General features: G+C 39.5%; 1 protein-coding gene across 4 annotated transcripts in view; it reads left to right on the top strand.

The window, feature by feature from the left end:
* LIN28B (lin-28 RNA binding posttranscriptional regulator B) overlaps positions 1–11,497 on the top strand; it is a 99,398-nt gene extending 87,901 nt beyond the window's left edge. For all 4 annotated transcript variants that reach the window (XM_088161967.1, XM_088161966.1, XM_088161968.1 and 1 more), the window contains one exon: positions 6,352–11,497. In XM_088161967.1, coding sequence (XP_088018093.1) covers positions 6,352–6,724 — 373 coding nt within the window. In that variant the 3' untranslated portion in view covers positions 6,725–11,497. The remainder of the gene's footprint in view (positions 1–6,351) is intronic.
* Positions 11,498–12,587: the final 1,090 nt, after the last annotated feature.

The raw sequence follows: 12,587 nt of genomic DNA, 5'->3' as shown, positions 1-12,587 counted from the left end.
TTGTTATTTCAGGACATTTTAGCTCTTAATATAAAGAAAACCCTTTTGCTGTAATAAATGAAAATGCATCCAAATAATTCCTCCATGAGAATGCATTTCCTAAGGATTTTTGTGTGATTGTGTGAAAAATAATTTTCCTCCATGCCTGTAAAGGGAGATGAGTGGGTAGTAGAGATAAGGTTCCATGGAAAGGAAGAATGGAAACAACATCGTTGAAGTTATTTTTTAAGATCTACTGTCTCGGTAGTCCTTTCCATTTCTGTGGAGAAAAAGCTGCGTTTTGAACCACCCTTCTGTTTCATTGTTGTTCTTGGTTGTAAAAAAAAAAAACAAAACAAACCTCATCACCTTCCAGTAAAATTGTATTAGGAGATTTTAAACAATTTTATTTCCTCATGAACTTAGGCTAAATTATATCCTGACAGGCCTGATTTATCAGGCAAATGCCCCACGTATTTTGTCAGCTTCTTTGTTGGGGGGAAGGGGGAGGGGAAACCCGAGCAACAAAAGACCGTAACCTATTGATATTACTTCTGTGGTACACTGGGGAAAATAGATTGATTTAGAACTAACCACAGAAAACTAGTCGATCTGATGAGTTTACAACAGAGCATTTTTATTTATTTATTTGTAACAAGAGTAAACATCATCAATATTCCACCCTGTGTTATTGGAAGCCTTGCAGACAGTGTGGGTTTGTGTCAGCCTGCTGGGGCTATCTGTAAAATGAAAGAAGGCAAGCTTAAAAAAAATGGAGGGACCTTGTTTTTCTCATAAAATTGAAAGTCTTGGATCTCTGGTACATTATCATGAGTCGTAGGATTCACAGGACAGATAGATGGGTGAGCATTTTTATTGAATTTCATATTTTTTTTTCTTTAAGAGGTTATATTATTTTTTTAATTATATTTCTGTTATGCATCTCAAAAAGCTAGTAAAGCACAGGAAATTTTCTAACTGAATTTCACTGAAGAATGCCAGCCTGCAATTAACTTTCCCAGCATGTCGCCTCTGCACAGTGCTTTGCATGAACGAGGAGTTCAGGGTAGCAAATACTCACAGGACCAACACAAACCTAAATGTGGCACCAGTGTGCCATTTTCTGCATTGATAATGTGCTGTTTTACAACATTCTTGATTAAAAATACTTACTGTTTTGATATTAAACTGATTTTTTCCAAGGATTGGTAAATGAGGGTGCTAGTGAGGTTTTCTGCCTCATTGTAAGCCTGCTTGATGGACAAGCCATAAATGCTCTAATGAAGATGGTAAGTATTCCTTTCTCTAGTTTATTTAACAAGGCAATTTCACTCGACCTTAATTATTATTTCAGTAGTATTTCAGTATTCACTACTTTGAATTCTAATACCTTTTTAGAGTTATCAAAGTTAACTGTCTTCTCTCCTGCATTCAGCTAGAGCTTAGGAATTAAAGGTTGATAACCAGAATGGTGTAAACCCCAGCAATGCATGTGTGAGCAGAAACATCCCATCCATTTCCCTGTCAGAAGGCACGAGCAGAGTGCACATTCCACTCATCTCCTGTGTGTCTTGTTAGCTCACCAAAATGCTTTGGATTGAAAGGAGCTTTAAAGCCTATCCAGTTCCAGCCTCCCCTGTCATGGCACACCTTCCACTGGACCAGGTTGCTCAGAGCCCCATCCAACTTGACTTTTCAAGCTGCTACAAAGACAACTTGAAATTAGCAGATCCTCAATAGTCCAGAAGATCCTTTCAACCCTGCTGAGGTGTTGGAGGTCTTTCTCACTTGTTCCAGGTGGTGCCTGAGCAAGCACACTCCATTCACCCTGAGTTTTGTAAGTGTCACATCCAGGTAGAGAGAAGCATCCCTTTGCAGTGTTTCATGGCCTTATTTTCAAGACAAGTCACTGAAGCCTTAAACAGTGAAAATCTTAGACCCATTTTTCTGTTAGATGATGGATAGTTTAACTTCCCTTTACAGCCATTTGCGAAATAGAACAGTTGAAGTGATCTGCTGCCTGTTCCATCTGCCCTTCTTTAGGTATGTTGTTAAAGTAATGGCTGAAAAGGATAGCACATTTAGGTATGATTTTAAACATTTCCTTTATGATTTAACCACACAGTTGCATTCAGTGTATTGTAACAGCATCTCACATGCACAAGCTGCTGGAATTCCTTGCTATTTTTCAAGGCATTAACGTTGCAAGATGGAGTGTTGTTAGCCAAGAATCTTTTTTTTTTTTTTTTTGTAGTCTGATAGCACTCAGAAAGGAAGAAAAGAAGAATTGGTGTGGGGTATATCGTGGTGAATTATTTTAGTCTTCCTCTGACTGTATCCCCTTCCCTCCCTTTCCTATCCCTGTTAGATATTAACCCATTATTCCCTGCTCCCCCTCCCCCAAGTCAGTCACTAGGATAATTTTACAGTTTTTTCTCTCAACAGATAACAGTCTGGGGTTACACATATTATTCTCTACTTGTCATATGTATTGGATTATCATCTAAATTATGTTATAAAACAACTCAAAGAAACAAGCAGTTGTGTTTACCTAGTGCTGCTTAACCCATCTGAGTTGTTCCTGTGGAAAACATATTTGCAAGGCAAGGGTATTGTTGTTTTAAAAAGTTTGGGGCTGGCGTGTTCTTCCCGAGTGGAAGTATCTGATTGCTGGAACAAGGAAAAAAAGCTAAAGACTAGATGGTATTATTTAGTTGTGAAATTGAGTACTTGTAATCAATTTCAGTCATCAGCTTCTTGCAATGAATGCAGGATAGTTTATGTTTGAATCTGTACACTTCTGCTCCTTTGTGTTTCCTTTAATATGTATAGTTTTATGCAATCACAAATCCATAGTGAAGGAGAATTTAGGAGGTCTTTTTTAACCTTGCTACATGCTCTCTTCTTTCTTCATTAGTAGGTATTAAAGTTACAGTTTTTTTGAAAGCATTGAAATATAATGCTAGACAAGTTCCTCAAGGTGTTCCTCTATTAAGGTGTTCATCTTTTTTATATAAAACAAATCACTGTGATTCACTGTCCTGTCAGTGCTGTAGAGAAGAAAGGATTTCCTGTTAAGATAATTGCCATCTCTATATTTTTGAGCCTGAAGCTAGCTAGCAAATCATGGAAGCCTACTGTGAGAAAGACAATCCTTTTTTAGCAAATCCTTCTTACTTTTGTTCTTTGTAAATGCTGATTCTATAATAATTGCACGTTTTAGGGCTTTTTGTGTTTTATTCATCTCATGATAGAATTTCCACATAAACTTACATTTAAGCTAACATACATTCTTTCCGTGCTGCTTCGGAAGTGAAGAGATACTTGCTGTGGTTGCATTAATGTAGAGTTTCTGAGAGCAGAGCCGAATGAGAATTGGTCAGTTTTCATGGCAGGAGCCAGCTTGTGTATTGTTCTGTATATGTATGTAGGTAGAGACGTGAATGTGTGAGTTCCCGTGTGCACTTTGTGCTGTCTGCTTCCATGATGTTGTAACACAAGCACACGCAGCAGAGGAGCAAAGGGCTGAAGCACTCGGGACAAAAGGGTTAATGCCATGCCTCGAAGCCTGGGGATGATGCCATGCATCATTTGTGAGCTCTGTGACCACTTCCATTCTGGGATAAATCCCTTGGAAAGGAAAGGTGTTTCAGAGCAAGGTGTGATCTGTTCTCCTGGTAAGGGTGATTGACAAGGAATGAATAAATGGTTAAAAGAACTGAATAAATACCACCCTCCTCCTGTGTAAGTCCAGGCACACCCCAGCTGGCACATGGCACATATATATATATATTCTAATGTGACACTTTACTCAGATGCTTCAACTGAATGGTAACAAAAAGCATCCCCAAAAACCTAATTCGGAGTTTAATCACAACTGCTTCTGATAGAGTTTTTCTTTTACAGTGACATTTCAGTGATAATTTAAATAAATGTGAGGAATTACAATATTTTGCAAATAGGATGTATTGACTGAGTGTATGTAAAGGGTGATAGAGGCTGCTTGAGTGGAGGTAGGGGCCCTGACAGCAGGTTCTTACTGATTGGTGAGGTGAAACGGTCCACTGAATTGGATAACACAGAGCATACCATAGTGACTGATTAAATTGATTTGTCCATGGCTACTGCCTATCCTGCTACTGAGGTCCTTTACCCTATTTTCAAACTTTGACCTTTTTTTAACCATTCTAAGCAGATGTGATATTAAGGGAGAAAAGAAATGTGCTGATACATTCACAGCCATAAAATTCTATATTCTGAATTATGATAAAAAACACAATTTCCGGAATGTCTGCACACTCCTATGCTATACTGTGTTACAGTTCATTTATCCCAGGAACAAGTACACTGCTAGAAACCAATGCCAAAAGTAATAATAAACATTGTTCTCTAATATAACCTAAATTACAATCAGTATCATATCTGTGAATTCTTAGATGTATTTATTAGAAGGGGAGAAAGTAAAACACTTAGATTTTTACTTTCTGCTGTTGTTTTGTTTCTCTAATTCCAAACTTATTTCTTTATTACTTTTTCCAGAGGGTGTTTAGAAAGCTTGTGGTGGAAACACAGCCGAATGCCAATTAGGAAGACTGAATGCTGAACATGCTGTCACATGGGGGTCACTAATTTGAAAATACCTGCAATGATTTGGCAAAAAGTAGTCAGAGGGACACGGTTTAATAACTTGAAAATTATTTTTTTAACTATAGGAGGAAAAAGCTTGATGTTTTGGTCTTAGATCAGGATGTTTGGATTTTACGATGTACTTAGTATGTCATTTCCCTTCCTGTGCTAGGGAAATCAATACTAAGTGATAATGGGGCTGGAACATGTTATTTTCTTTGTGATTCAAGGGAAGCTTAGTCTGTAGTATATACAGACAGAGTAGTGAAAGCATAGTCTTCAAATTCCACTGAAAAATCACATCAAACAGCAGTGCAGTGGTGACATCAAAATGGAACCAGTTCGCCTAAAATATGTTATTGCAGTTGTAGAAGTGCAGAGTTCGTTGTACTGGGTTTGGTTTCTTCTTACTCATTTTTAGGGAAGATACAACAATAAATCACAAAAATTTCTGAAAGGATAATGAAGTTCTGTTCATTATTTAACTTCTTTAAATTATTGGTCAGTCTTGTAGGACATGATAGCATGCATTATGCCATTAGCAACTTGTGCTGTTTTTTCATTTGTCTTGTGGAAGGTTAGTATCTTGCTACTAGCGATGAAGAGATGTGAAGTGGGAGGTGCCAGGGAATGTTTCTTGGAGCGGAAATACAAATGTTGATATTTGCAATCTTTTTTTTAAATTACACAGTTTTTATCAATAGCATTTCTTTGCAAGCTAAAGCAAATTCAGTAGGTGAGACTCCAGCTGTACATAAGCTTTGCATGGACTGAACTTCTTGATATTATATAAACTAGTAGGGACTACTGAATACTAGGTGAAATAGTCAAACGGTGCTTTGTTACTTTCCAGGAATCTGAAAAAGTAAAATATCTTTGTATGGGCTTGATCCAGAACACTTTTCAGTATTTTGTACATAGGTATAGTTACAGTCTTTTTTTAATCCTTAATTTGACTCCACACAGACCTAAATACTTGTGATTTTTTTTTAATCAGCTGGTGATTAAGGGAAAGGGGAAAAAAAAGCAAAGGAAAAAAACCCCTGTTTAGTTCTTTCCAGTAACATGTTAGATTATTATAAATGAAATGTCCGTGCATTCAGTGCAAGTTTTATAAAGCAAAGAAACAGAAACCATACAAAAGCAGCCAAAATAGAAAACTCAGTGGTGCACATAAGGTCACCATGCCAGGGGCGTGTAATTATTTCTTTGTATCGTATGTTAGAATAACGTAATCCAATAACTGGTGTTCCTGGTGTGTGCTACAATGGATTCAGTAAGGAGAGTTCTTCGGGATTCCCCTGGCTAACAAGGTTAAACAGAAGAGGTTTTGTGAGTTTCGGCCATTTCTGGGAAGTGTGGGAGAAGCCCCATCCGTGCGGCTGGAGGGGCTCCCCGCCTGCCTCGGCTCCCAGCAGCACATCCCATGGGAAGCGGCATCCATGGGAAGTGAGTGGCATCCCATGGAAGTGGCGCCCCGGCCGCAAACACGTGCCCACGGGTTCAGAGTTTGGAGAGGGAACAGCCAGCCCGTGACTCCTCCCGGGGCTGGAGTGAGTTTGTGTTGAATCCAAGCCCGTGGATGCCATTACAGAGCCCGTGTCCCCGCCGTGCAGGAGTCCCGGGGCGGGCAGGGACACGGGCGGCCATGGCTGGAGATCTGGTGCTCTCTAGTGGGCAAACCTTGCCGCTCGCCGCTGCCTTGCATGAATAAATAACTCCGTCTCTGTCTCTGCTCGGTTTCAGATGCTACAACTGCGGTGGCCTCGACCACCACGCTAAGGAATGCAGTCTACCTCCGCAGCCAAAGAAGTGCCATTACTGTCAGAGCATCATGCACATGGTGGCGAACTGCCCCCATAAAACTGTGTCGCAGCAGCAGCCCGCCAGCTCTCAGGGAAGACACGAAGCCGAGCCGCAGCCTTCCACTTCTGCCTTGCTGAGAGAAGGGGGAGGCACGCACGGCTTCCCGTCTCCATCGTTCCCTCAGGAAGGCAGGCTGGAGATCTCGGAGCGCTCGGGCAGGTCACCACAGGAAGCGTCCTCGAGTAAGTTGTCTGCATCGCCTGAAGAACCAAACAGAAAGGGGCCTTCTGTTCAGAAAAGGAAAAAAACTTAATGCATTTGTCATAATGTTCCGTTTTCTTTACCCTCTTGGGATGTCTACCTCATGCAAGTACAGGGGAAATAATTCATTATCAGTAGCTGACCTGGAATTTTAACTACTGTTGAGGAACTGTGAATGTTTTTTTGTTTTTGTTTTTTATTTTTTCTTTGATAGACAAATCACTCCAAACAAATACATTTGAGCAGGGTGCATTATGTTTTACTTTCTGTGTGTATGTATGAGTGTGCATGCGCGTGTGTGTATGTGTACGTATCTATAAATATATATTTTTCCATCAGACCATTCTCCAGATCTCACCAGACATTACTGTGAAGCAAAAGTCACAGTACCCAGTGCTCCTGAACTCATTCCTACAACCTGTTTCCAAACACGTTCAAAAAGCAAACAAGAAAAAACACAATTTTCTGAAATTCCACTCAGAAACAAACCAAACGTGATAAACCACACAAAGAACTGAGATATCAAGACTGTTACTTCTCTTGTGAACCAAAGGATACTTTCATATTTTAAAGCTGCCGTATGGTACTAAAGATACTAAGACATCCCCCGTACCATCAATTTGAATTACTTCCTTTTTCATCTCCACAAAGTATCAAAATCTCTCCCTTCCCCATGCCGGTGCAGGGCAGTTTCATGACTCAAGACGACTCTCATTGCCACCATCCTTTGTTGGTGGGGAGTATAAAGCTCCAGAAAAGACAATGAATGTGTAGTTTCTGTGATGGTTTCTCAAAGCGTTTTGTTAAATTAATATGATTGTAACTGTAATTTAGATGTCTGTTGTGTAGGGGAGAATGTGTCAGTTGTTACCAAACAGACCCTTTTGAGTGGTGTCAGGATGCCACCCTGGTTAGTCATTTGTATGCTGTGAACATTTAGGGTCCTTGGTGGCAGTAGTAGCCGCAGCAGCAGCAATTTCTCTTGGTCCCAAGTAGTGTCCCTCAATTTGAAGGGTCTTCCCCCTTATTTCCTGTTGAAATACCATGGAGAGAACTCCCCAGGGATTTTTATTGTTGTTGTCTTTTTGGGTTTTAAAGAAAACAAGATGCAAAGCTAATGGGATCCTGGGCTAAATAGTTTCTTAAGACTAAGTGTTGGTGGGTACTTGGGGCTGCTCAGCTAGCCTCCCTAGATGATGATACAGCATGGGTGCAGACCAGCCTGAGTGAAGGGACTTGGGCAAACTTGCCAGAAGCCCCGGGCATCATCTACTTGTTGTCAACTGGGGGCTGCAGCTGACCAGCCTTGGTCCAGAGTGCCCTAGGACCACACACTTCTGTGTGAAAGAGGAGAAAGATTGGTGGCCTCAGAGTGAGACTCCCTGGGCTGCAGGCCTTGCTCGGGGTTAATAGAGTTGGAGCCTATCAAAACTTCAAGTCGCTTTCCATTTGTAACTTTTGAATTACCAAGTCATACGTAAGATAACGTACTCTGACAAATCCCATTGTGGATGTAAGTTAATTAGAGAAACCTGTATAATCCTTAACATTGGCAATAAACACAGGCTGTTAAAGCTTGAAAGTGTCGGGTAGGTTTAAGCTCGGATAATCAAACTAAGGAAACAGCCTGCACGTAAGGCTACAGTGAGCCAAAGTCTTACCATGGTGGCTCCTCTGCAGCCGATGGGTACAACAGGTATGCAGCTGTCTCGGTGCCTGGCCTTCCCCTTCCCACTTGTCCTGCCAGATGAGACTTTTCCTGGTGCTGCTGCTGCTTCAGTGAACAGGTAGTCATCAAACTCCTCAGTGAAGGGCACAATTTCGAGATAATTATTTTGTGTGAATTCCTTGCCAGTGTTTGCAAGAATCTCAAGGTTTGTACTGAAGTTCTCAGTATGCTAATGCAAAGCTTACCTTTGACGATATTGAATGTGATATATCTATAGAGAACTTCCTTGCCTTACGTAAGGATAGTAAACTTATTTAAATTATGTAGACAAATCAAAGTGGCATTGCTTAACCTTCTAGTCGGTGTAAAAACCAGGTTAAACAGCAAAGATGCAAAACTTAGGTCACTTTGAAAATTTAAACCAAAGTTCCTTATAGAAATAGGCAACTGTGGATTTGAAAACTGGTCATTCCCTGTTTATATGTAAGAAGTTCAGAGCTGAGACAAGGAAATGTTTTCAACGTGTGGATTTTTATTGGTGTTGTTTGAAATCTCTGTGCGCACCAAAGTCAGACTGAACTGTTAAGAGCACATACCAAACTCTATCTTATTGTTGAAAGCTTAAGGTTTTATTTTTATATATTAGAATGTTATCACTGTTACATAACATACTCAGGACAAAGAACTTTGCTCAGGGAATATACCATGTAATGTTTTTTCTTTACAGAATAGTCTACAGACCTGCTTACTCAGAACAAACCAAATAGTCTTAGGCCTTTTTATCTCTATATAAGTATTATGTACTGATATTAGTAACTACCTCTGAGTTGACGTAGACCTACGTTTCTGATAATCAGATCTCAGCGTTTTGTATTATAAGTTCCTGTGAAATGATGAAGTGGTATTCTGTACTGGTTACTTATGTGAGCATTTGTGTCTTTACATTCACAGGGTCTGAGTTTCCAGAGATGCTGGGCAACCACAGCTCCCACTGACTTCCAGTCGGAGTTGCTGGTGCTTAGCTTTTCTAGGAGGGGAGGGATGGGGGATGGGGGTGCAAGGGGAAGAATAAAAACACAAAAGCATCAAGCCCACGTTGTTTACATAGGTGACAATAAAATTATTATTCTGTTTACAGCAAAAGGCTACCTCATATCTACTGCATGAACACACCTTTGTGCTGCTGTGGCCTTAAAGGTGGCTGTTGATCTATGGTACATACTTTTTATCTGTACTAAATATGTAACTGTTAGTTCACTACTGCAGACATTATGGTAAATACTTGTTTAAGATGAAGCATCCATTTGAAATTGAGACCTTTCCAAACATTTCTTTCAAAGTTTTTATTTTTCTGTCCAAAGGATTATAGGCACTGCTCACGGGAATAAATACAGCTCCAGAAGAGACAAAAACGTACATGCCTAAGTTAAACACATAGCAGCATAAGCTGCAGCAGGGAACTGCTTAGCACTGGGCTGCAGTAGGAAAAAAAATCTAGTTATACTCCTTCAGTTGGCTGCTCCAAATAAGCGAAAAACCTTTTAAAGGAGGAGGCACAGACTGAGTTTCGGATTCTTCCTTCATGTCTAAGGACAAAATTAATATTCGGCAGCATTCGTTCAGGCCACATTTCCCCCTATTCACCAGCCTGTCCTTGCCAGAGCGCTCCACAATAAAACTCGTTTGAGTAGAAATAGTTCAAATATCTGCTCAGACAGACGTATTTTTCTCCTAACAATAGTGGAGATAAGGTTAAACCTGAAGCAAGAATCTCTCTCCCTCCCCTTCCCCCACCCCAAAATACTCCATGTGATTTAATTGTAAGGGACATTGTGAGATATTTTTTACTCTTCCCCAAGGAGAGGTCACGATATTTAATTACATGCTGCAAAAGATAGGCCACGAGGAAGACTTGTATTTGGAGGAAGAGCCAAATAACTTTTTGCTGCAGTTAATTGTAGATAATGGTTGTAATACCATTTGCAATATTTTGCCTTGAGCCAGCTTTCAGGGAGTGCCAAATACCACATTTGGATCCTACCTCTTCCCATTGCAGGCCACCTTTTTCAGCCATTTTATTCTGCACCAGTGTTATCCTGGAGTTCCTGCTTGGTTCCTGCTAACTTAGTTTTGTTAATAGAACCCCATTAAAAAAAAGTGCTTATAGATCTTGTACCATTCTTTGTAAGAAGAATTATAAAAGAACATGGGAAATCGCATTGAGTCTTAAATTTAATTTAATTAATTTATCTGTAAGAAATGTTTATCATAAAAAATATATATGTATTCCCCTGTGCTAGATATAAAAGTAATTGGGAAGATATGTACATGTGCAGATGCACTGATTTTAATTTCCTAGAAGTCTTAATGAGATTTGAGTATTGTTTTAGAAACAAGCAGAGCCTTGTAAGTGCATTGATCTTATTTTGCTTAGTTTATCAACAGCCTCTTTAAGATCCAGTGGTTGTGTTACCCCTGTTACAACTGTTGACCTATAACAAGAGGTTGATCTATGAACACACGCTTCTTTTTTTTCTTTTTTTTTTTTTTTGTATAAACCAGAGTTGTGTATCAGCAGCTGTGGCAGTATTTCTCTGAGAATGTTGAAAAGTAGCAAGGTATTTGCTACCATTGTCATTGAACCAAATGTATGAACATCTTTACAAAAGACAATGGTTTTGACTACCTCTTGGATTACTAAGTTAAGCAACAACTGTCTGACAAATATCACCAGACTGGCTTTAACTAGTATGTGTTGCTTGTAATAATAATAACAATAACCATACTAGAGACCAAAGTGAACACTGATTTCTATATGTCTTTAATACTGTGTCTTATCTAGTGTTTTTAAATTATCTTCTGTAGTATAGATTACCTCATTGTCCATTTTGACTTGTATGTTGTTTACAAGGTGAAATAAAAGAAAAATCACTTGAATTTTATGTTGTAAGAAAAAAGCCTTGAGTTGAAGTTTTGAAGGTCATTTCACCTGTTTACTGTCTTGAGGGACTAAAGCACTGATTGCCTTTCTACATATCGTGTATTTTATATTCGCATTTCATGCCTAATGTCTTTTTTTTCCTGTCAGTCATGGATATTGTGAGGTTTAAAAGAATTACTTGATTAAAAATAAAACATATAACATTGGCATTTACAGTGAGCCTTTGAGATTTGCTTTATTTGCATGGTAAAAACACACTGCATATCACTGGGGAGTTTTCTTTTGCACCTAGCTCACTTAGTTTTGGGATATTACCTTCAGAAAAAAAAAGTTTTAGTTATATAAACCATTGTTGGGGGGGAGGGAGGGAGAAATAAATGATTCATTCATACATGAATCATACTTGAAGTGCTGTAGAAATTGTACCCCAAAACCTGTTCAGCTATTGAAATTAAACTGCAGGATTGTAGCTTTTGGTACTTACTCTCTGAGAATACACTGGACATTAAAGCTGTCAGAAATTTAGACATTTAGGTTATTTTCTGGGCTGAAAAGCTTTTGATATTTAAACCTCATCCCATCTTTATTACTTCTTCTATAATCTATAAGCTTGCATATATCTATTTCATGCTAATTTAAACTGAATCGAAAAGGGATTTCTTTCTAAAAAGTGCTGTCATTTTTCATTACCTGGAAATTCCTTCTCTAAATTACATGAAGTGTTATTCGTGACTTGGATAGCATTAGCTCATCATTCTGTATTGAAATATTTGAGGACGTGTATATGTCAGCTCCAGTGCCTCTGTTTTAACACAGAGCTCTGCATGTAGGTGATCAATAGCAAAATTTTAACAACCTCTGCTACTAAAAGGCAGACATTTCTTTTTCTATTTGTACCTGCATGAAAGGGTGACTATCAACTACTCTTCTAGTCAGAGAAAACTTCCTTTTACTTCCCCTCACCTCACCCCTCTAATACATGTCCTCAAAAAAGAGTGAGCTGTGAAGATGTGTCCCAATCACATGTCCGGTCACATCCAGTCATGTCCCCACTTCACTCCCAACCTGTAGCCAAATGGTTTCATCACTCTCCTGGAATGTGGAAGAGGTGACTCTCAATCTTCTTGGCTAAGATCCCACGTGTGTCCCACTTCTGGTGTTAGGAGTGAGGCTTTCTTTGGAACATCTGATGAGTGCTCTATGAAGAACACAGTTCACACCAGGTGCTTACATGATGAGCTCCTGGCCAGCCTTACCCCAGTTTTTCAGGGAATGGGAGGGGACACTTCGGGCATGCCACCACCT

This window comes from Sturnus vulgaris, chromosome 3 (assembly GCF_052056855.1).
Source record: "Sturnus vulgaris isolate bStuVul1 chromosome 3, bStuVul1.hap1, whole genome shotgun sequence".
NCBI classification, from domain to species: domain Eukaryota; kingdom Metazoa; phylum Chordata; class Aves; order Passeriformes; family Sturnidae; genus Sturnus; species Sturnus vulgaris.
Note: the sequence above shows the minus strand (reverse complement) of the source record. Positions and strands in the feature narration are given on the sequence as shown.